This window comes from Balearica regulorum, chromosome 12 (genome assembly GCF_011004875.1).
Source record: "Balearica regulorum gibbericeps isolate bBalReg1 chromosome 12, bBalReg1.pri, whole genome shotgun sequence".
NCBI lineage: Eukaryota > Metazoa > Chordata > Aves > Gruiformes > Gruidae > Balearica > Balearica regulorum.
In genome coordinates this window covers 14,240,215-14,264,759 of record NC_046195.1, presented here as the reverse complement: position 1 = coordinate 14,264,759, position 24,545 = coordinate 14,240,215, and the positions used below count along the sequence as shown (strand labels likewise).

At 46.3% G+C, this 24,545-nt stretch overlaps 3 protein-coding genes across 5 annotated transcripts in view; all 3 read left to right on the top strand.

The window, feature by feature from the left end:
• Nucleotides 1-7,129, top strand: part of ABHD17C (abhydrolase domain containing 17C, depalmitoylase) — a 29,605-nt gene extending 22,476 nt beyond the window's left edge. Inside the window, exons 2-3 of the mRNA XM_010309946.2 lie at nt 1,602-1,781; nt 5,613-7,129. Of these exons, the coding sequence (XP_010308248.1) occupies nt 1,602-1,781; nt 5,613-5,832 (400 nt within the window). The 3' untranslated portion in view covers nt 5,833-7,129. The remainder of the gene's footprint in view (nt 1-1,601; nt 1,782-5,612) is intronic.
• Nucleotides 7,130-10,442: 3,313 nt separating this feature from the next.
• The window catches only part of LOC104640986 (cell surface hyaluronidase CEMIP2), a 56,480-nt gene continuing 42,377 nt past the window's right edge, over nt 10,443-24,545 (top strand). The window contains exons 1-9 of one of the 2 annotated variants that reach the window (XM_075764386.1): nt 10,443-10,578; nt 10,655-10,816; nt 13,128-13,628; nt 18,301-18,441; nt 18,574-19,135; nt 19,441-19,610; nt 19,928-20,116; nt 20,449-20,618; nt 21,483-21,692. In XM_075764386.1, coding sequence (XP_075620501.1) covers nt 10,554-10,578; nt 10,655-10,816; nt 13,128-13,628; nt 18,301-18,441; nt 18,574-19,135; nt 19,441-19,610; nt 19,928-20,116; nt 20,449-20,618; nt 21,483-21,692 — 2,130 coding nt within the window. In that variant the 5' untranslated portion in view covers nt 10,443-10,553. The remainder of the gene's footprint in view (nt 10,579-10,654; nt 10,817-13,127; nt 13,629-18,300; nt 18,442-18,573; nt 19,136-19,440; nt 19,611-19,927; nt 20,117-20,448; nt 20,619-21,482; nt 21,693-24,545) is intronic. The other variant, XM_075764385.1, reaches the window with a different exon arrangement.
• The window catches only part of CEMIP (cell migration inducing hyaluronidase 1), a 116,694-nt gene continuing 105,854 nt past the window's right edge, over nt 13,706-24,545 (top strand). Inside the window, exon 1 of one of the 2 annotated variants that reach the window (XM_075764390.1) lies at nt 13,706-17,716. The gene's annotated coding sequence lies outside the window, so the exon portion shown is untranslated. The remainder of the gene's footprint in view (nt 17,717-24,545) is intronic. The other variant, XM_075764387.1, reaches the window with a different exon arrangement.

Below are 24,545 nucleotides of genomic sequence, written 5' to 3'. Positions count from 1 at the left end.
GAAAGTCCATGAGGAAAAGAGATCCTGTTAACATGCATACCAAAATGAACTAGGCTCTATTTACTGTGTGTTAGACTATTTCTAACAGTAAGGGATAAAAAAATTCTCCTAAAAGAGCTTCACAGCATCTCTTTAAAAACATCAGGCCATGGCTGTGGTGATAGACCACCAACGTGAGCTGCTGCTTGGTTACCAAGAGGATAAAATTTTACTCCAGGGAGATATTTTTATACAGTTGCTTATTCATATTACAGTAGATGCCAAAAGCATCCTTATGCTCAGCAGTGTAGAAATATTAAGAAAATTCCAGTTTTGCAGAGGCTAAAATCCAGTCTAGTTTTACTTCATCATAAAACCAGGCAATCTTGACAGCCTGTAGTTGGATGATTAGTACTGATTATTCTTCTATTGTAATTTTAATTATTAATGTAGTATTCTTCTACCGTAATTTTCTCTTTTTTGCACAAGTACTATCCAGGCCTGTCATACACCTCGCTGTCAGCTTGGCAGGGAAGTTGAAACCTTCCAAGTATAGTTTGGGTATAGCCTAAACTGTAGGTTTTTATTTTTTGTTGTAATAGCAGTGACAGCAGGGCTGTAGACAGTGTAGACTGGCAAAAGGACATGTTCTGCACAAACAATTTTCTACTAGAAATGTGTTCTCTTCTGCACTTGAGTATTCTTTACACAGCTTGCAATAGAAAGTGGAGTTATACAGAGAAGTCTTCTGGGTATATATTTTATAATTAACAGCTTTGATATGCAGCTTTCCTAATAAATTGTAGTGACCAAATACTATTGTACTCTTCAATTCTTCCTGACTACTGTTGCCTCCTTCTATGCCCCTTCCAAATTCCTTTTATATTTTGCATACTTTAAGTAAAAACTGAATTAGTATCATCCTCGACTCTTTTGCAGCTGTGAAACAGCACACAAGCTAGGACAGTTTTGTAGACTGTCCATCTTGAGCCATCCAAGACTCTCTGTGAATCCTGAATTTTATGGAATGATGTATCTTTATAGTTACAAAATAAGCTTGATGTATTTAAACTGGAAAAGAAAGAAGGAGCAACTTACACTGATCAGAAATGGACAAAATAAACAGAACCATCCTCTCAAATTCTTCTCCTCTTTGGTGTCTTTAGCTGCACTAACAAGGCAGTTTGGTCTTTTGTCCCAGCTGCACAGAAAGAAAGGTGGACAGAGGAGTAACTATCTTGTTTAATGATGGAAAGGTTGTTATCCTCCAGAATATCTAATTGAAATTCCTGAGAGTGACTCTGGATGGGGAGGAATGGCTAATTTATAATTTGCTCTGCTATGGAGTGAAAGAGAAGAGGTGTTCATGAAGATGGTGAAGATTAACAAACTGAAACTCCTTCTTTGAGGAAGTGTAGTATTTTGATTATTTACTTTACCAGGCTGTTTTAAAGTTTAGACTTGTAAATCCATGTCTCCTAGGAACAGATTGTAAAGAGCTACCATGGGTAGGAGGGATGCTTTGGTTTTTATCCCCCTCTCCTTCTGTTTGGGTTTTGCTTTTGTGATGCAAAAGGTGTTGAGGGTTTGGTTTTTTAAAGAGATGTTTCTCTTCTCTACAGGTATGGTGTTAGTCCTGAGAACATTATTCTGTATGGTCAGAGTATTGGTACTGTCCCTACAGTAGACCTGGCATCTCGGTACGAGTGCGCAGCAGTAATCCTTCATTCTCCCTTGATGTCTGGATTACGGGTAGCTTTTCCTGACACGAGGAAAACCTATTGCTTTGATGCTTTTCCAAGGTACGTATAAACGCTGCAAAGAAGGTTATTCTATGCTTAACATGCTTTTCAGGTGTTTAAAAGGGACTAGTTGTGTGAGTTTCCAGGGAACTTCATTGAACTGTCACCTGCATTTTAAACTTCAGATATGCACACTTAAATCTAAGCAGAGATTCACCATGTAAGAAACAGGCTGATGTCGGTCTCAAACTGACATTATAGTCAGCTCAATGAACAAATAAAGTCTTAGTGTTTATGACTAATTTTTCTCCTGTCTTTTATGTTACGAGTTGTTAGTATCAGAATTTTTATGCTGTCAAGTTTGGAGTAGTAGCTTAACAACTGATAATATGCTATTAAGTCCTTCATGCTAGTGGCTAACAAATTAGTAATCATACACTCTTAACATCTCAGTCAGCTTTGATTTAGAAGGTAATATGACATCATGAAATGGATGTGCTGTTTTCAAGCTGCTTGTTCAAATACTGCTGTAGTTTTACCAGATCAGCAGAGAAAAAAATCTAGATAATTGCTGCTTTTGAAAGGAGAAAACAAGAGAGGGTCAGAAGCTGGAGCGTTAGACTGGTGTGGCTCACTTTTCAGTGTGGTTCTGCATTTCATGTAAAATCTCAAGGGAATGCATTTAGTATTTCTTTGCCTTTTGGTTCTTGTAAGTAAAAACACTTACGCAGCTTTGGAATACTGTCCATATAAAATCACTTAACATACTGAGACTTGTATTTGTTCCTCCCCGATGGAGATCATGTAAGATGCTAATGTCTGTGACCAAAATACAGTAAGTTACCGTCCCTCTTTGGGAAGATTTTGACCTTGTTTTAAGAAGTTCTAGCATATTTTACATACAGAAAGCTATGTACAACTGGTTTCAAGATAAAACAGTTGGCTTTATAGCCTCGTGTTTCATTTAAAAAGCAATTGCAACAGACCTAAATTAGAGTATCCAAATACTTGGGAATAGCAGATGTTTTAAAAGATTCCTAGAACTTCTTATTTGACCCAGTTTAAATAATGGGAGAATATGAGAGGGGAAGCCATTCTCTTTATAGTAGTGTATATAGACCTGTGAGGGGTGGGGACAGGCACAGATAAAAAACTAAGTGGTTGTGGAAGGGAGAAGACAAAGCAGAGACCCACTGAAGTTTTGTGCAAATTTGGCTTTGCTTCAGAAGGTCATGTTTGCAGTAAGTGTAGTAGGGGATATTCATAGCGTTTATGTTTGGTTTATTTTGGTTACAACAGAATAAAATTAGAAGGTGGGGGAGGCTGTTGATCTAAATCTGTATGCCAAAACAGCTAGAAGTTACAGTGACCAAGTGATCGAGCAATAGTTGCTCTTATAATATCTGTGTCCAGTCCCCATGTTTAGAATTCTTCCAAATAACTTATTAATTAAATTGTTGAAGGTGCAGTCAGAATTTGAAACACTTGTATTCCAACTCATTCATCATGCTCAAACCTTAAATCTAATATTTACAAATGCTTCTGCTAGAGGGGGGAAAAAACAAAGCCTTAAAAATAGCTCTGATTACAAAAGTAACAGCAATTAGCTGCTATCAACAAAATCAAATAACAGTTTAAAAAAGGAAAAGTAGGAGGAGGAATAATGACAACAGATGTACTGTAGCACTTGAGTATTTTGTTCTTACCCTACTGAGCTGCTGTCAGTCTGACTTCACTTGTACTGTAAGCAGTGAAAATAAACAGCAGCGTACTTTTATGAATGTGTCCAGCTCAACTGTCTGTCTTCACGGCGGGAAACAAATAGTTCTGTGTGCACCTACAGTGAATTGCTATTTCGTGCATTTTTATGTTGGGACTCCATGAGAGTTTGGTCTCTGTAGCTTTTTCTAGCTGCAGAGCGGTATGGCTAAGAATACTAAGTAAATCTCATGTGCAGTTTAAATACGGCCTTAGGAGTCGCTGAGTTGGCAATGGGATGCTTTCCAATTTTCTGCAAAATACAAATATTACCTAGCTTAATGGCCTGTGAATATATGTGAAAAAATAGTTTCATTATTTGAATACTGGAGTGAAAGGGTTTTCCTACGATAAATGAGAACTTTTGTATTGAGCCACTAAAATTATCCGTAAACGTCTTTGTAGCTGTGTGTAGCTGACATGTCTGTTGCATCGTGGAACTCAGGGACAGACCCTTCATGGGTTAAAGACTTCAGTTTATATAGTATGTGAATTATAAAGTATTTACATTTGCCTATGATATTAATTTAGGGATGGAAATCATGGAGAAAATTATTCTGCATTATTCTAATGTCTCTCTTATGTTCCTGGGATGTTTTTCCGTATTCAGCATAGTTGCACACAACTCAAGTTCCAGACAGGAAAAGTGAAATAGGCTGCATTTTAATTTTTAAATAGCACTTTTCGTCTTTAAGTGACATGAAGCCTTGTTTTTTTGAGAAGTATTGAGACAGAGACAGAAATGTGTTTATACTCAGCTGTTTACTGGAATACCAATGATGGTTCTCTAGAATACTAAACACTGAGATTTATATGCATGAGGTTTAGTGCTTCAGTCTACATCTTAATTTTTAATTAACTTTATATTTTCATAAAGCTTCTTTAAACCCATTTTAAGTCAGTGTATATTGGCATCAGTATTTTTTAATCATTTTAAGCAGTCTTGATCACTTTGTAAAATCTCTGGTCTTACCAAAATTGCATGCTTGCTCGTTCTTCAGAAGCAGAAAAATCCAAACACCTTTTTATTTCTTTACGCTGATAGACTTGTCCTGTCAAATCTAATGTTACTGATACTCATTTTTGCACCCACTTCATCCCATGCTCTGCATAATGTCCTGAGCCAATTCCTCCATTTGTTGATGTAAGTGGAGCTGGTAGGAAGCTGAGAGTTCGTTACCACTCTGTGCCTATGTACTCATTTGGAATTACTGGTAACTACCAATGTGAGTTGGCTGGCTGGAAACAGAAGGTGGTGCCTGCATGAAGGCAGTCAGAGAAAGCTGCTGTTTACTACTTTCAAGTTCATGTGCTACCTGTATGATTCAGAACTGGGATTTTTCTGGCCAGAACTTGTAGGTGTGAAGGTGCCTTTGTTGCTCTTCCCTTTCCTCTGAACCCATTTTCCTGTGGGAAGTGGTCAGTAGCTACATCGGCTTGGTAAGCATAGCTGGAACAAAAGGGAAAAAAATTACTTTAAGGCCACTTTGCAGAAGCAGCTAGTTGCACGACATCAAATCCTGTATGTTCCTTCTGGTTTGCAGTTAAATATCCTTGTGTAATGCTTTTCTCCCAGTTTTCTTTCTTGCCGTTTGAACGTAGGCAATCACTGCAAAGAACAGATCGTTTTTCTTTAGCTGAATCTGCTTTAATTTGGGGGTTTAAAGACTGGCTCAAACCTCATGAGCTGAGCCTTTTTTTGAGTCTTGTGATCGGAATGTAGTTAATTAATTTCTAATCTGTTAAATTGGAAGGTGATAATGTGTAATGTGAAGAGTCCACGCTGGCAGCATGTCCTATGGAATCTTTTTTGCCTCTCAGTGGTTTTTGTGATAGATATACTCAATCTTTTGGGGGGTTTTGTGCCAAACGTTATTTGCATGCTGCCCGTCTGAGCTTCTTGTTGTTAGAAGTGGTGGGATGATGGTGCTGGCGGTGCAGGCTCCTGTTTACACATGCATTTTGGGAGTGAGCCTTGTTCTGTATCACTTGGGCACAATTCCAACATTTTGCAGCCATTTAAAAAATACACAGTGGTAACTGGATCATGTGTTGGTAGTTAAGCTTGCTTTCTTTAATGGTATGAGACTTAAAGCCCCAACCTGAGCTATGTTTTTCTTTTCCATCCCCCAGCATTGACAAGATATCTAAAGTAACCTCTCCTGTGTTGGTGATCCATGGTACCGAAGATGAGGTAATCGATTTCTCCCACGGCCTGGCCATGTATGAGCGATGTCCACGAGCAGTAGAGCCCCTCTGGGTGGAAGGGGCTGGGCATAATGACATAGAGCTTTATGCACAGTACTTGGAGAGACTAAAACAGTTCATATCTCATGAACTTCCCAACTCCTGAAGAAGCCTACCTGATTTTACCTCAGTTACTGTGAACGGAAGAAATTACCTGGTTTTGCACATGCTTTAACTGGATAGCTGTAATAGCTTTATACTATGAAGAAATACCCTGTCTTTAGGGTGTTCTAATCAAACATCTGATGAAATTTGTCTTTTATATCTGGAAATTATTCTACTAATGCACACAAATATGGTCAACTACTGTAATACCAACAATTTTTAGCTTCGTTGCCCTGAAGGAAGTGGGAATACTAGCTGCTTACGGGGACACTTTTTACCTAGTGCTGTATTAATCGAAGATCAGTTTTCTCTGTCTCACTTCAGATCGTTTATAATTGTGTCCTACAAAGACTTTTTTTCCTGGTGTTCCCAGTGTGGAGAACACCACTGTTATGAGCTACAGCTTGTTCTGAACAATCAGTCATGGGTTCAATCTAAGGGAGTACTTTCTCTGTAAAGTTTCTAGCTGTGGTATTGTAACTGGAAAGTTATTGTGATGAAGTTCCCCCTCCTCCCTTCTAGTGTTCTTTTGTTAACTTACTGATCTTCCCGAGTAAATTATTTAAATATACTTTTTCCTGAAAATAAACAAACTACTATATGGGGCTAAACTCTGTAACAACCTCTCCATTACCTGTATAAACATAACTGGAATATTCTTAAAGGAACTAGGGACAAAATTGCTTTTGTTTAAAAATAAATGTGTAAATTTACTACTAGAAAACTCATTTTAATATTCAGATGGTCTGAATAATAGCCATAACAGATATTTCCTTCTGTAAAGCATTCCTGTAGACTTTTTAAAAGTACTGTACATATTTGAATTTACATTGTGCATAGATTCTTAATTGGTAGTTTTAATTTAAGTCTAGTTACAATAAACTGCAAAATTCTGGTTTGTATATGATTGAATACATTTTGTTAAAATATGTTTTTATCCCTATATTATTTTGCTATTAAAGTTTTATAAAGTTTCCAGGACAAAAAAAAATTTACACATTTATGTTTTGATGAATTTATGTAACTAAATTTTCATTGAGCTGATCTTTTTAGTTTAGAAGTAATTTGATTCTTTGACACTGGAATCGCACAGATTATGCATCAGAAATGCAAGACACTTAAATTGTTACACTACTAGCATAGGTCTAATTTTTCCAAATTTAAAGGCCTTAAATGTACTGTAAGCCTCAGATTGTTGTATAAATTGATCGCGATTGATTGCAGTTTGTGTTCTGTTGCTAGAATGCAACACAGTGATTGTAATGGAATAAAGGATGCATGGATTAGAGCTCGCTGAATTTTGGAATCTTATTTGGTGAATAATTTTTATACACAAGGGAAGTCTAAAGTACAGATTACTTGATAGCGTAACTTGAATTTCATTATTTCATTCCTTCCTTTCAAGGAAAACTCTCCTAAAGTACAAAGCCACGTTTCCATGAAGCTTGGTATGTAAATCAAATGTAAAAGAGATTACTTTTAAATGGTGTTCAGCTGGTTTCAAGTAATGAAAAATCATGATTCATTGCCTAGAAGAAATGTTGGAATGTAGTTGTCATGAGTTCTTCGAACAGGCCTGCAGTTAATTCTCAGCACTGCAAGTATGTCTGTTGTCTTTGATTATTGACTTGGCCCTATTACTGTAAAAGGAGGAAAAACTGGTATTTTCCCTTACAGCGGGGGGGAAATGAGGACACCTGTCCTGCTCCGTGGCATCTGGATCCTAACAATTCGGATCTGTGCATCTGTGTTGTCCAGGCTTGAGTTTTACACATCCCAAGCAGCAGGGCCCCCAGCTCTGCTCTTGGTGACTGTTCCAGCCCAAATTGCCAGGTTTTGCCTGATCACCCTCTCCAAGCTTGCTGCTTTCCTCCTGTATTTTAAATAAATATTTAGATATGTCTCATTTATTTTGCACCTTGATAAATCTGCAGGGGATTTTCTTCCATTTCTACATGTGTTGTTCCTGAGACTATAGCCCTGTGGAAACAAAGCTGATGTCTGTGGTACAGGTATTCAAGATTACGCCTGAAAGCGTAAGCCTGTCCCTGTGGTGACTTGGGGAATTTTTACTTAATTAGGCAATGTTTTTGATACCTACATTGAACTTTGTGTTGCTCTGAAAACTTCAGCCTACGCTGTTTCTCCTCATGACCCCTTTTGTAGCTACCCTTTTATGTAACAAACGGGTATTTGTAACCTCTTCCCTATAAAATGATTTTTTTAAAATTATTCCTTTTAGAACTCCTGCAGTGATTTTGTGACTTGTCTTTGCATTTGCTTTTTGTCAGCATTCCTCTGAGAATGAGAACCCCAAATCTGAGTTCACCATTGTCGTGTATGTCCCACGGTCTCTGCACACGCAGCGTGAGTTCACAGTATTCTGGCTGATCACAAATTTGCACTTGTACCATCTTTTATTTCTCCAAGTTCCTGCCTAATTCTCAGAGGAGCCTTGCTGTTCTGGCTTCTGTGCTGTCTGTTTGGCTTTGCAAAGTTCACCTACATTTAACTAACACAAATGTTTTGCTGTTAATTAAAATGTTAATGACCTATCAGTGATCCACAGGTATGGATCATCTTCCCTCTCTTTTAATTTAATAATTTGTTTACTTGTTCAGTCCCTTAAATAATTTTCCTTGTAGCCCTATTTCCATCCAGTAGTTCTTAAATGAATTCTGAAATTTTTATCATTTTCTGACATATCCTTTACACAAAATAAATAGTAGTAGTGAGGTAGCAGAGAGCTTTATATTGTAAGCTTGTATCAAAGCTTCACTATTTCAGGCATTTCAAAACACTATGGCTAGAATTATTAGTTGGAAAAAAAAACAAACCCTGTGGCCAACTCATGAAACAACATGTAAGACAGTGGATTTCAGGTCTGCATTTGTTTAAAGAAAAAAGTTAGAATGGAATTTTTAAATGATGGGAGGAGGGGATGATGTGAGATTATGAAAGAGAAACTTTGGATTCGGCTAAAAAAATAGTCCATTCCAGCAAACTGCTAACATTCTCTCATTTAAATGTATAATGTGGGCCTTTACAAGGACTTGTTATGCATATTTTAGAGCTACCGAGGTGTCACTGTAAAAATGGCTGGCTGTGCCTGGATAAATTATGCAACGGGTCTTCCAAGGGTGTAAATGATCGCTAACATTTTTTCTTGATGTGGATGCTCTATCCATTTCTCCTGTGTGAGTTACCATCTTTGTTCATATAGTGCAGCCATATGTGAAGTACAGCTTTTTTCTTTCAGGAAGGTAGGATGTGGCACATGTGTTTTTCTGTCAGTAGTTGTCTAATGTTTGTACTTTGAAAAAAAAAAAAGAGGAAAATATTTGTTACAACTTTAAAGGTAGCATTTTTTAAGGAGTTTGATATGCATCTTTTTTAAATTTATGTAACCGTTCCAATTTAACTTGTATTCACATGGGACCTGTTACCCTGTGTTGCCTCTGCTGCATTTTTCTTCCTCGTTCTTCCATGTCATTCCTGTAGCTTGTGGCAGCTGTGCTGGACACTGACCCTTTCGCTTTCCAAATGCCCAAACCTGTATTTACGCTTAGTATTGTACACACCTTTTATAGACTCTGCACTGTATTTGCTTTTTCTAAATGATGCTAGACATAAAAGTAGAGAACCAATGCACTCTCTTCTGCCGGTTATTCGTTCAGCAGCAAGCCTTGATTGTTCTCATTTGGAAAATGTTTTCTTCCCTAGCTCTATTCTCATGAATGTAGATTAATGATCGCATTTAAGTCCATTTAACTTACTTCTCTGTATCCTTCCTTGTGGAACTCACCAGCCATTTTAGCTCTGAAATTTCCTGTCTTGCAAATGCAGTTGTTTTGTACTCCCTGCACTGGTTAAGGGGTGGGTGGCACTTGATGGTGGCCATTCTGCTATTGGCAAAGAGGTTCAACTTAAGAAACTACCTGCTCAGTATTTATTTATTGCTTTCAAAATCCAGCGGTAATTCTTGGATCAAATTGGGATGTATTTCAAAGTGGGAGTTTGTATTTCAACTGTGCAATATTTGGGTCTCCTAACTTTATTACAACAGTAAGAAGGACAAGCTGGTCCTTGGGCCAGGAGAGCGAGCACTGCTCCTTTGACACTTTGCCTCTGGCAACGTCTGGTTTTGTAGCTGCGTTCCTGCGGTTATCAAACTAATTTTGCAGAAAGTGTATTTAAAAAACCCAACAAAACAACAAACCCAAGACGACCCCCACACCTTCAGCATGTTAACTGTAAATTGTCTTCTGGTTCCTGTAAAGGTAAGCATGCTCCGTTCTGGTTCTCCGTACGACCCGGCGGTGTTGGTAGGCTGTGAGCAGCCAGCGGGCAAGTTCTGGTCTGGGCCGCTCTGTCCCCTGTGCTTGTAGCGTTACCTGGGGGCTGCCGCCCACGGAGGTGTGCTCGCTCTTCTCTGCGTGGGACGTGGCCGAAGTTTTTTCCACTCGGCAGAGCCCAGAACGTCTCTGCTCCCCGCCGTGCCACGGGGCAGCGCTGGTAAGTGCCGGCCGGCGGCAGCTCTCGACATAACCGGCCCTTGTGTCCAGGTGTGGGGGGGGAAATCCCTCCTGCCGCAGCCCGGGCAGCCTCCCAGCCGCCTGGGCCCCGCGCCGAGGGGGAGCCGGGCTTGCGGCGGGGCCGGGCTGCGCTCCGCCGGGGCTCCCGGGCACGGCCGGGCCGGCAGCCGAGGGATCGCCGCCAGCGATGCCGCTCCGCCGGGCGCAGCCAGGTAAGGGGGATGCGGGCGGGGGGGAGCCGGGCGAGGGGGGTGCTCTGCGGGGCCAACCTCTGTGTCTGTGTTGCAGGTGCCCCCCCCGGGCCGGGTCGGCCGCGGGGCGCCCCGGGACCCCCGAGGAGCGCTGCCCGCCGGGGCCCCGCCGCCGCCCGGCTGCTGCCGCCGCTGCTCCCGCTGCTGCTGCTGCTCTTAGTGGGCGCCCGGCCCGGGGCGCTGGCGACGAGCGTCAACAGTCAGTAGCAACACGGTGACGGTCTCCCCGCGAGTGCCCGGCGGTGGGGTGGGCAGTGCTGGCGAGGAGGAGGAGGAGGAGGAAGAAGAGGAGGGGAGGGGAAGGGAAGGGAAGGCGGTGCTGCAGCCACCCCGGGGCCGAGCCCCTCGGTGTGTGCCCGGGGCCGGGGCCGTCTCAGCAGCCTCGGCCGCTGCTATTTGTACCGCAGCACGGGCTGACCCGCTCCGGCGAGGCTGGGGGCGAGGGCTGGCGGCGAGGGCTGCCCAGGCCGTAGCTGTCCCGGGGGAGGAGGAGTGTGGCTGCTAGGGCTAACCCTTACTTTATCGGAAGGAGAACACGCCTCTGGTTTCCAGTTTGACTTCCACACAGATAGATGGCATGATTTGACTGTGGCTTTGGAGGTTACTGCACACAATGTTCTCCTTTAGTTCCTCAGGCCTTTTTAGTTTAAGGCCTCCCTTTGAAGACAGGCCATTGATCCAAAGTTTTGTTTATTCTAAATAATGTTTTACGCAGCAGTTTATTCTAGAAAGCTTACAGACCTACTTAACGATTTAACATTGCTTACATTTCAAGTCACCACTGCAGCGGTGCCATTAGGTGCACTTAAGGATGCTTTGGGTCTGCCCCAAAGCCCTTTCCCTTCGGCTCAGACCGGCGCCAGTTGGATGGCAGTGGTGCGTGTAGTCCTCTGCACGGATCATCTGCCCCCCAACATATCTGTGCGGGAGGAGGGGGTACTATGGACCCCATATTACTGGGGTCCTGGAGCTGGGTTCTCCTTCCTCTCTCCTTGTTCCTCCCAGGGATCTCACATGAGTGGTTTGCTCCCATCAGCCCACCAGTAAACTAGTGGATCTCACTGATCTCTCAGGGGCCTTATGAACAGGGTTCTTGCAATGGCTATTGATCGCTCTGAATGAAAGATGCAGTAAAGATGCAAAATGCTGCTTTCATTATGACATATTCCTGAGTTATCCACTGCCGTCTAGTCCTAGCAGTCATATTTTGCAGTTTCCAAGCAATACAGGCTATATTTCAGTGATGTGTATTACAGCCATAAATGTGCATTTTGATATGTAAAATTCCAACATAATAGTAGAATACTTAAGTAATATGATTACAATATTCAAGCAATCCCCTGGACCATAAGTCATGACTAATTGAAGCTGATAACCTTAATCTTGAAATCAAATGAAAAAACCCCAACAACCAAGCCCTGAAGCTTCTTAAACATGCTGGACTGGGATCTACCTCTAGGAAATAGAAGAACATTCTTAAAAATCTTGTTCTCTGCTACGAAATGAAAGGGAAGGCTGCAGGCACATTCCAGGGCTCCCAGGACGTGACCTCCAGCCTTTAGCAGTTTGCCGCTATGTTAAAACATTAACTATTTCAAACACTTTCTGCAAGATACAATTAAGTTTTGGATTCCTTGTCCCTTTTAATTACTAGAGCTTTCTTGCGTGTTTGCAGCCCCACTTAGCATGATGTCCCAGCCTACTTATGTTGCATTTAATTGTTTTATTGATCAATTCCCAGGGTGTAAATTGAACCTTCAGGCTCAGCCTGGGTGAAGGAGAGCTGGCTAGGGACACTGCCTCAGAAGCAAATTTAAGATCCAGAGAGCCCAGATTCTCCCTTCTTGTCTGCAGGATGAAGCTACTGTGGCCTTTGAGCAGCTGCAGCTTAACCCTGGTACGCCAGGCTGATGGCTTTGATCAGTAGGCAAAGACCAGAGAGATTGCCTAGGAAGCAAAACTGAGCCTTTCATTTAAACCCAACCTACTATCTATTGGAAACTGAGAGGCTGTGCTGGGCTCTGAGGCTGGACCCAAAATGCAAAGAGCCCAGTGGGAGTGTAAAAGTTTCCTTTCTTAGTCATGTATGAAAAAGGCTTTCACAGTCTTTAATAGCAATAATTCTTTTTCTTAATTTTTTTCAGAAAATGTATATGGAACAGTACAGTCTGGTGACTGGCAGGGGTTTTTTTAGGAATCTGTGCACTCTGGAGTGTACGTACATACAACAAAGAGTTTTCCTGAGCATTACAGAAAATATTAGTTTAAATAAAAAGTTACAACTAATCATCATTACATTATAGTACCTGAACCCCTATGTATTGCAAATCTATTGATTTGACCCGTTGAAACATTCAGTAAATTTGTCAGAAAGTAGTGTAGGGATCTGCAGTGCAGGGCTAGAGCAGAACATTGATAACTGTGGAGATAGATATTTTAAAGAAACAAACCCACTGGGATTCTTTGCTGTTTATGTTTAATAAGTTTTACTCTATTTACGATTGTTTCAGAACATAGCCTGAATCCCAACAGTTCTTTGTGGGATATGGATTATGAAGGACTGTTGCACAGTAAGAAAACCCTTCCCGGGACCGTGAGCTCATACAAACCCTCCAGCCTGTTCAGGAGCAGCTCTCTCCTGAGTCACCAGGGAAGGAGAAGTTTGCTAATTCAGAACCTGGGCCAGAAACCCCAAGAAAAGCAGTTGTCCTGTGACATGCTCCTTAAACTTTCCAGATATATTTTAATGGATACCTTTGGATCTAGCTTGGCCTGGAATCTCTTTCGGTTTTATAACTGTGATCGAGAAGTCAACCTGCCCAAAATTCATATCAGTCCTCTCAAGGTGGCCCAGCACAAGGTGAAGCCATTCTTGCTACGCAGGGTGCTTCGGCTCCTCAGGAATATGGGAGTGTTGTCTGAAGCTCAGCAATCCAAGGCCTTCTCTCTGTTCAAGAAGCAAATGCTTAAACCAAGGAAAACACCGTTAAAACCCAAAGTGGAACAAAGTGGTAGGTATCTAAGGAGGAGACATGGTTTTGTTATCTCAAATGCTTTCTGGCACTGGCTGAGCGGAGTTGTGGGATCAGGCTCTGTGCCACCTGGGTGAGGGATGCTGGCGAGGGTGGACATGACTGGGTGCAATTCCGTACATGGTGGTCCTGTGTCGTGCCGGTGGCCATCACTCGGCATTCAGGCTGAGCTAGAGCCAGGGCTCAGAGAACTTAGCCCCGAACAGCAGGTCTGTGATGAGGCGGGTAGGACGCAGCCGCTGTCTGCAGAGGAGGAGACGCTAGGTGACGGCCGGTACGGCACGTGGATGGCAGTCGTCGCAGATGGGCCATTATAAGGAGACAGTCTGTGGGAGTCGATACAGGCACTAAAAGCCACGTTGTGGTAACGCAGCGCCTGGCTCGGCGGGGCTGCCAGGCCCATGACGGCCCCTGAGTGCAGCTCTAATGCGAGCATTAGCGGTGCACTGCTCACCGCTCCTCAGGGGCCCGGCCGTGCCAGCACTTCCAGCTCCTGCATCAGTGGAGCTGATGTGCTCCACTGCCCTGCTCCGAGCTGGGGGTTGCATGGGGAAATACAGCTATGCTATATTGAAAAGGTAAAATGAATTAAAAAAAAGGAAAAAAAAAAGAGTGGAGAATTACAGGATCTGCGGCTGGGAGGAGGAACAATAATAATAATTATAAAAATAATCTTATTTGTTAATTAGTATAATGCAGGAGCTAATAGCCCACGTCCCTTGCTCCCAGGATGCGCAGGCAGGTTTGCCCAGACCGGGCAGCGCGGGGCGGGCAGCGGCTGTGCAAGGGCGACGCCGCCCGGCCGCCCGCGGCGCCGCAGGGACACGGACACGGGCGGGGACACGGACACGGACACGGGCGGGGACACGGACACGGACACGGGCGGGGACAGGGCGCGCCCCGCCGGTCGCTGGCCGCTGTCCCCTGCGGGAGGCGGCGGAGCGGTGCCCGCAGGCGTGGTGGGGAGCCAGACACGGAGGTTTGGGGCGGCCTGGCCTGAGCTGGCCCTGGCCCTGGCCCTGGCCCTGGCCCTGCTGTGGGCTTCCCGTGCAGCCCAATTATCCCCTGATGGCTCCGGTTCCCCGCTCCGTGGGAATGGGGTGTTGCTCAGGGGATGCTGACTCGGCTTCTCCTTCCTTTCTCTAAGTAGTAAGAAGGAAACAGGAAACCCGTCCAGCCGGGGAGCGTGCCCGGGAAAATAATTTACAGAGGAGGAACCATCCTCTCTGCATTCATGTGTGAGATCTGCATCTCTGGGAAGAGGTGTTTGTGCTCTGCGAGTCAATTAATTCCCCACTGACTTATTTAGAGTCGTTTTGTTTTCATATAATTGTAGAATCATTTTGGTTGGAAAAGACCTTTAAAATCATAATTTTCTGTCATTGCCTTAAAACGAAACCTCACTGGTCATCGATATTTGTTATTGAATGTTACGGTCAGGCAAAGCATTACAGTCCTTGTGACCTGAGAAGGTCGAGGTTGCCTCATACCTGGAAGCCTGTTGCAGAAAATGACCCGTTTGTGTTTGTTAGAAAGGTAAACTTTAGTTTATAACCAACAATAACACTTGAAGGAGGATTCGTTGGTGTGGTTTTGGTTTGCTTTGGGTTTTTTTACCAGGAAGAGTTACACCAGCCATATGTTTGAGGCAGTGAGCGTTAGTCATGATTTCCCACTTGCAGGTGTGAGGATGTTTGGGAATGTTCCTGCTCTGAGGATACGTCCTGTAACGAAGCACTGCAGTGTAAGCATCAAACCAGTGCTGCTGCGAAACAAAAATGAAATTTGGAAGAGCAAAAGGAAAAGAGTTTAGGTCCCAAACACCAAACTACAGATAGCAATAGGCACTTCTGTGTTTTCCTTAAAATCAGATGGGAATCTTTAGAAAAACAGAATGGTATGTCCAGTCTCCTTTGCTCTGAAATTTTCCTTCTCAGACCGGTGAAAACTTAATACAGGAGGAAATGGCACTGAAATCCCTGGCCTGCACAAAGTTTAGTGCTAACCAAAGCCTGTGTTACATTTATTTCCACTATTACTATGTTAATCATTGGTGCCTTTTATTTAGATTGCAAGTCTGTGAAATCTTTTGAAGAGAGTAAATATTTTAAATAAAGAGGTATGAGATTTCTAGGACCCTGGCAGGTGCCCTCAAATTTTGCACTTCTAGAACCACTGAATTCAAAGAATTTAGTGTGTTTTAAGACAAAATATTCCTATTAGTCTTGTCTTGCCTGAAACTTCCACTGGCAGATAAATCTTTCTCGAAAAAATTTGAGCCCAACCTCCTATACCTCTGATAACAGCCTTGTTTTCCCATGACCTGCATTCATGTATGTCATATTCAGATAAGAAGGAGGCACAACGCTGACTAATGCTGCTTTTTTGGAAGGAAAATGACAAAAGCTACTTGAGACAGGAATAGAAGTGCCAGCACTAGATGATAGATGAACAGCCGGTAGCAAAGGCGGCAGCTCTAACGTTTCCTTGTATTTATGGAGTAATGAAATGAGGAAAGGTTATCGGGATTTGTTTCTCTAGTCTGGATGTTTGTCTTCAGATTCAGCAGTACTCTGGGTCCCAGGACAGGGCATTAGAGAGTGGATGGGTTTTGTTTAGCACAAGTGAGTGCTGCTCCTGGTCTAGAGCTGTTGTCTGGAGCTGGGGCATGGCCGTGCCCCTCACCCACCTCCCTGCTTCCAGTCTGTTCCTGTATTTTGTCTGACAGCACTTGCTCCTTATTAACATGACTATAGCCTCTTTGTGCCCTCCGTCAGAAGAAATCCTGCACCAGAATAAATTTCAGAGGTGACAGATTGGAACAGTTTGACCAGATGATGGCACACAAATGTCTCTGAGATCAGCAGCACCTGTGGCTTTGCACCTCTTCGGCTTTTGCCCTGGGCAGGAGCGGTGGTTGGCACTGTTGCCTGCCCACTTCTGGCTTGTCCTCTCTGGATGTTGTGCTCTGCAGTGGAGATGAGAGGTTATGGGTAGGCTCAGGGAAGGAGAAGGCAATGGCTGCAGTAACCAGTTACCTGTCTTTATGTGTGCCCAGGAAGCTCAGTTATGCTATATTTTAGAGCCTATAAAAACGTGTGATATTATGGTTCATGGAAAACAAACCAGTGTGTGATGGTCCTTATGTAGGCAGTGCCATGTCCACTGAGACTGGAGTCCAGGCAGGAACCTGCAAAAGTGCGGAATGCGGTCCCAGGCCATGGGGGGTAGAAGCACGTGCATTTCTTTGAGGCGTTTGTCAGAGAGCACCTTCTAAGGCTTTTCCTCTCTTTCACCACAGGTTCTGACTACAGGTTCATTTTGTTAGGTGATGGGACGTGAAGTGGCAGATGCCTCTCTGCTCACTCACTGTCAGGGGAACTTTTGCAGCTGCCAGGTTACAGCGTTCTCGGTAGATCTGCCAGACACAGGACAGCACGGTGCAAGACACCGCGCGGGAAGGTGCCGGAGGGGCCCAAGAAGGGCCAAGGCACGCCGAGCCCCGGTGACCACATCGGGGTCTGGGGAAGGCACGCCTCAGCCCCCTGTCCTTCTTGGGGAGGCAGCTGGCCCCCCCAAGCCACACACTTTGCATGGGGCTTTTGAGCCCTGCCAGGTGCTCCGCGGGTCTGCGCAGAGCCCCCCCGGGGGTCTCCCCGGGCAGAGACTCGCTCCGCTCCCTGTGACCCCGGGGAGTCCGGCGGGGACCCCGCAGCCCCCAGCGGCTCGGAGCCGGGGACGACCTTTGCGTGCGGGCAGCGGGGCTCCCCCCGGCCCCGAGCATCTGGGCGCCGGTGGCAGATATACGTCCAGCCTGGAGGGATCGTCCCCGGCTGGGAGGAGCCAGCAGCTCCGCTGCTGTAAACAGTGCGGGCACCGCCAGCGGTTGGAAGATGGATATAAATAGGGAGGCGGAGGGGAGGCAGCCGGAGCGGAGGAGCGGGAGCTGCCTGCGCCTGCCTGCCCCTGCCTGCCCCTGCCTCTGCCGCCGAGGTGCCCAGCAGCCCGGGTCGGGAGCTCCCGAGAGGCGGCGTCCAAAGTTTGCGGCTCGGCGCTGCCGGGGATAGGTAAGCGGTCTTTGCAGCCGAAGTTTGAAACGCGCCGGTGCTTCTCGTCGATCTGCCGCTGGGGTTTTCTCCTCGCCGGCTCTGTGTTCGTACTGCTGTTGTGGTGGCCTCGCTGTGTCCGGGATTGTGTGGAGCCGGGGAAGGGAGGGGATTTCTGGTTTCGGTCTTGCTAGCTTAAGTGGAGGAAAAAAAAAAAAAAACCCAAAAAACCCAACCAAACCCAAAACTCCATCCAAAGCAAAATGTGCCTTTGCGCCGGCTCCGTGCAAAGCCGCGGCGAAGGACCCGGCGCAGCACACGTGTTGCGGGCGGGGGCTGCCCCGCGGCTCCGCCGCTGCGGGCAGCAGGTAGCGGCTGCGGCGGCGCCCGGGACGCGCCGACCGCGGGGAACCCCGGGGAGCCGCAGCTCCTCCTGCCCTTCGCGCCGGACCCGGACTCGGAGCCGGTCCCGGCCGGTGCCGCCGCGGGACGCGTCGGGGAGCAGCGAGCGGCGGCAGCGCATCAGGTCGGTACCGCGCCCCTCCGCGCCCTTCCGCGCCCTTCCGCGCTCCGCCGCCGCTGCCGCCTCCTCCCGTCTCTTGCAGAGCCCTGCCCGGAGGCCGCCCCGCACCTCGCCCCGTGGCGACCCGGCTCCGACACCCGCCGCGCCGCCGTGGTGGGCCGGGGGGCGGCCCTGCGCCTCGAGAGCTCCGCCGCCTTCCACTCCCTCGTCATCCGCGACGGAGGTAAGCGGGGGGCCGCCGGGGGCGGCCCGGCTTGTGCCTGCCGGCGGGTGGCACCCCCCGCACCCCCTCCCAGTGCTTCCAGCCCCCGGCGGTGCGCGCCCCCAACGCCGCTCCTCTCCGCTCGCCCGCCAGGGAGGCTGGTGTTCGCCGACCGCCCCCACGGGCCGCCTATCACCCTGCGGGCCCGCTACATCCTCATCCAGGACGGCGGGGAGCTGCACATCGGCTCGGAGCGCTGCCCCTACGGCTCGCGGGCCACCATCTCGCTGTACGGCCGAGCCGCCGAGGGGGCGGCCGTGGAGGGCTTCGGGCAGAAGTTCGTGGGCGTGGGTCGCGGCGGCGTCCTGGAGCTGCACGGCCGGCGGCCCCGCTCCTGGACCCTCCTGGACAAAACCCTGCACCCCGGCGGGCTCCGCCACGGCCCCTACTCCTCCGAGAGGCGATGGGGCAGCCGCGGGCTCAACCTCCGCATCCTGGACGCCGGCACGGCGCGGGTGCTGGCGGCGGGGCGCTTCGACACCCACCTGCTGCCCGGCGAGTGCCGGCGGCTGCGCGCCTTCCTGGCCCTCCAGGCCCCCGGCAGGGTGGTGGCGGCCGCCGTGGGCGACTCGGCCGCCCGCAGCCTCACGCTGGAGACGCGGCTGCTGCTGCGGGACCGCCTGGGCAGCAGGTACATCGCCCGCCTGGGCTACAGGTGAGGCGGGCGCGGGGCGGGGAGGCGGGTGCGGGGTGCGGGGTGGGGGGGGGGGAACGGGCCCGCGGCGCCACCATGGACAGCTCCGCGCCGGGGCCGCCGCGCTGCCGCGCCCGCCTGGGGCTCGCCCCGACGGAGGGGGCGCGACCGGGGCTCGGCGGGACCCGGCGGGCACCCCGCGCAGGGGGACGGAGGGAGGGAGGGAGGGGAGGCATGGCGTGCTGCACCCTCCCCTCCTGACCAGCTCTTTGGGGGATGGAGGGTTCGGGATGTCACTTGCTTTGCTCCTTCCCGGTCTCCTTCAGGCAGCCCTGGGCACTGGTAGGGATCCTCGGAGGGGATCAGCTCTCCACAGCAGAAGATAAGCGGGAGTATCACGGGAATGGAACAACGGGGTTAGCTGTAGCCCAAAGAGATTTCCTCACCTACGATGGCACCCGTTTTACTGTTACCGCTTTCAGTGGATGGATAAAAGGTTCGTTCTTCCCTGCCAATTGCTTGTCTTCTGTTGCTTCGCTCTGCTTTTTTCTGGCTGCTGGGAATCTGAATAGTGCAATGATAATAATACCACAGTCTTTTGCTCGCGTGGATGGTGACCAGACTAACAGCAGTACTCTCACAACGTAACGTTTTAGCTGCCTACAAAGAGATGACACTGACATATTTAATGGCTAGAGCGTTTCCATCACACACAGAGTTATCCAGAGAAAAATTAAGCTGCTATGGTCTTTGCCTAATTGCATGATTCTGTCATGCGCAACTGTAAAAATAATTGATTGCTTCATTTTTCAGGGGTGCCTCATAATGGATTTAAAGTGGAAGTGTCCAAAGGAATAATTCTTCATTTGGTGGATGAGGTTACAAGTTGGTTACCTGGTGACAGGATCGTCATTGCCAGTACAGATTATTCTATGCATCAGGCTGAAGAGTTTAATCTTCTTGCTTGCCCTGAATGTAAAAGTAATCAAGTGAAAATTGATGGTATGAAATATTTGTATCAAGCTACTCATTTGTGGTAAATATTTACATTGTCTTGTCTTTTACGTTCTAGATTTACTTGTCTTTTTAGCTAGTTTTTGTCACATAAACACATGGGCACATGTGAGAGCTGTAAAGCCCCAATATTGTATCGGGACTTGAAAGTTTGACCAGAGGCAGTAGTCCTTTGTAGAAGCCAGGGAGTCAGATACTAGCAACTGGGCATGTCCCCAGACTTGGCGATTGCTTAAATGAAAGGTGTGCGCTTGCTTAGAACAACGCGATAACGAAGACCCTGTGCTCACCCTGAATAAAAAGGTGTCTGATTTTCACAGGCAGCCCACTTTATCTTCACATTGGAGAAATCATAGATGGTGTCGATATGAGGGCAGAGGTTGGTCTTCTGACTAGAAATATACTTATTCAAGGAGAAATGGAAGACTCCTGTTATGGACAAAATCAGTGTCAGTTTTTCTCCTTTGACACATTCGGAGGACATATTAAAGTGAGTAATTTTTAATGCGTATGCCTGTCGGTGGTTTCAGATAGTTCCTTTCCTGGTTTGTAAACAAGCAATATAATCTATGAAACTACCATTGTGTCTGGGGGGAAAAAGTATACTTGTCTATGAAGAAAAGTTTGTTGGCCTGTTCCGCAAAACCAGACTTGCAATGCATCTGTGCCATTTTCTTTACCGCGTATGCAAAAACTTACCCTTCTCCGGGCTAGAGGGGCTTCTTTAGCAGCATCACTGTCAGTAGGGTCACTGTGAAGTTACGTGGTTCATGAGATGTCACTGAAGAAATTGTGCTTCCTGTGGAGCAAACCTGCTCCCTTTGTGGCTCAGGGAAGTGCTGGGTCTCACCCTGTTCTGCTTTGCTTCCTTTTGGTTGTCCCACGTGTTCCTGGTGGAAGAGCAACGTCTTGCAGTTGCAGGGACTTTGTGTAAAATTACTCCTCTACCAGCTGGTGGAAGTTGGGGAGCTGTGTAGGTCGGGCCTAAAATCCCTTGACAGAGATAAAGTTGCCAGGCAATAGAGCCTGGTGGTAAATGCTACCCCTTTCTGTAGCTGGCAGGAGCACCTTGCCCGTAGCCGTGTCACACACGGCTATCGCTAATACTGCGCAAGGCGTTTAGCAGCTCTGCCTTGGCAGCCCCGTGCCCGTAGGTGCGCAGCCGCTGGCACGCTGCTCTGCAGGTTCTGTGCTGCTGCGAGTCAGAGCAGGGAGCTGACACCTCCTCCTGGGATCAGGCCCTGTTTTACTCTGCAAACATATTGCCTAATGAGAGGAAAAAAAAAGAAGTGTTTTTCTTTTTGCACATGTTTATATTGTAATGCCTTACTTGGATCTACATTTGTCTCAACAGATCCTGAGGAATTTTAGCTCTGTTCACATGTCAGGAGTGGAATTAAAAAACATGGGGCAGCAAATCCTGGGCAGTTACCCTGTGCATTTTCACTTGGCTGAGGATGTGGATGAGAGAGGAGGATACGAACGCCCAACGTACCTTGACAACCTGGCTATCCACCACTGCTTCTCTAGGTGTGTTGCCATACATGGAACTCATGGCCTTCTGGTAGGAGACATATTTTATTAGTACCAACTTCATTTCTTTGCTTAGGCACTGCTAAACAGTGAGAGCCATTTGTGATGCAAAGAGAAATCAGAATATTGAAACAGGGCATCTTTTCTCCAAGAAATGTCCCAACTTGTCAACTTCATTTGGCTGGTGTTCACGTTAGGACTGTTGCTCTGGTAGTGCAGCTCTTTGAAAGGAATTTCAGGTTCTGAGTACTATCTAGTTAATATTATTAATGATGTAATCAGATATAGTGAAATCTTTGTCATGGTTATTCTGGACAGTTTGTGATAATAGTAACTTTCATTTAAAATGAAAGCAATAGACCTTTAATTTGCAAAGGAGATAAAACGATAGGGGTTGTTCAAGTCAGGGCAATGTGAAATATATCCAGAAATATTCACATGACAAAGGGAATGAAATGTGAGAGGGACAGACCCAAACGGCCGCTTCAGTGCCAGAAAAGCCCTCAGGAACTTGGCTTTGACCTAGATCCTCCCAAGGACATTGTGGAGAGGAACTCGAAAACACCCACAAAAAAGCCACACGTGTCCCAGCTGGAAAAGACAAAATCCTGCTCCAGTCCCGACACGTCCACTTGCCGTGTGCTCTGCAGGAACCCTGAACGGTGTTTTGGTGTCCGTGGGCATTTCCTCATTCACCCGATGTGTGCTCAGGCAGACACACTCCCTGAACTATCCGTGACTTCCCATGGTTTTCCTGACAACTTTTTCTCAGCCCTGGATATAAAGCTGAGTGAGAAACAACCTATTTATGCTCTGGTGGGACCCTTACGTGAAAGGGCCCCCCCCCCCCCGAACAGATGTATTCATGAAAATGTGATGCTGGACTTGTACAACCAGGAGCACTTTTTGTGTACCCTAAACTGGATTTATATTGTCCAGATCACTGAAAATTATTGATTGCCTTCTCACACACCTGATTTGCTCTGACCGTAGAGTCTGCTTTTGTGTACAGAGCCCTTAGATGGCAGGAGACTTGCCGTGGATATAGTTTAACTCCCTTTCTCTTCCTGTTGTCATTAAACCTCTGGAATTGAAGGAACCTGTCTGGGACAAAAAATGAAGCCTTATGTTAATATTGGTCCTGAGAAGAATAGTGTATGCTTTTGCTCTTTATAGAAGTGAGGTTGTCAAGGATTTATCTGGATGCGTGGGATGCTATAGTTGTGAAATCAAGAATCCAAGGGTGAGACCCAGCCCCCTCTGCATCTGACTGCTGAGGGCTTGGAGTCCATGAATCAGTGAATAGATTTTATAGCAAAGGTTAAATATGTGATTCTGTGGAAGAATCATGTAGTTTCAATACAGTCATTAAGAGTAATTAAAATGTAATAAAAAGCCTTGCTTTAAAATAAATTAAAATAATTTGCAGTTCCAGAGAAGAGCATGTATATCGGAGCAAGGCAGTTAAATGACATAGATGGGTACCCATTTCAGCATCAGATTATGAAACTTCAGCCCTTGAGGAAGAATAAACCAGATAGGTGGTTTTCCCCTCTCCTGTTTTGAGGGTTTAGAGGATGTAATTGTAGAAGTATGTTGCCGGAGTGCTGTGGTTTGTGCTTTGCTGTGTACGGGTCATGCAGTGCTGTCTGCAAGGCTGCTCTCCCATCTGCTGCTCCCGTGTGCCAGGCTTGCGCTGCTTTGCAAGTCGGCGGCAGCGGTGCCCACAGCTTGGGTTACTCACCGTGGCGGGGAAGCGGGCTGCGACATGCCTCTCGCTGCCCTGGCACACGTCAGGCGTGCACAGACTACTGTAGTCTTTCATGTCTAATGTTGCAGTGCATAAAGGTCACTTATCTTGTGTTGCTGAACTATATATAATTCAGTGTTTAGAGGCATCTTAATCATCTGGTGTTGGACACACCAGTGGGGCTGTAGCCTGCGTTGTGGACGGTGTTTCATGCTGACGCATACAGTAATACACTACTGTCATGGTGCCCAGGTAGGCTCTCGTTTCCAAGCTTTTGGTTTCTATCTGTGATATGCCAGAATTGATCTGTTATTGGGGTTTTGATCTAATGCCATGGGCCCTTATCTTTCGGTGCAAATGTGAGTGATCTTTAAGTTATGTTATTTCTGGTTAGGAGAGTGATCAATAGAGCTTTGTGTATGTAAGTTTTCAGGGCTGCCATGAGTTTCTGAAGCTGTGATGAATCCTATTAAAGCTAAAATCTGGTTTCGGATACAAGGCTGGTTTTTAACGTGGCTGTCTGAAGGACAGATTAGCCAAACTTCAGCTAAATTCAGAAGAATGAAACTCTACAATTGAAATGCTGTATAAAACAGCGGGTGGTTTGCTGTTACAGTTTCTTTCCAAAAATAGTCTTCCATGGCCTCCTAAGTGCAGCTTCTGCCTATCATTTGAAAGAGTAGAAGTAGCCAGGCTTACTGTTCTTAGCAGGCTTGCAAGGGCACTTGCATTTTTATCTAAATCCATTTCCTATCTGTATTTCCAAGGCTCAGCTGGTAGGAACACGTTCAGCGTCGTTGCATGTAGGTTCTCTGCTATCCTCCTTGTAGCTGACGTCGAGCTATTGCACCTGCGTGTAGGGTCTTGGTGGAATTCCAAAACTGTATCATCAGTTAGGAGTTGGTACCTGGTTGTGTTGTGCCTTATTTTTAACTTTCTCTTGAACATCTCATTAGGGCAGAAACAAGAGCTGCAGATGACAAGTTTGAGGGGTGACTGCCAGGAAAACGATGAAATCCAGTAGAGATATACCTATGGGGACCATACTGTTTGTGACTCCAGATCTTACGTATGGTTCCAGCCCATTAAGGGGAAACCACAGGATATGAATCCGAAATGGATTTATTCAAGTAT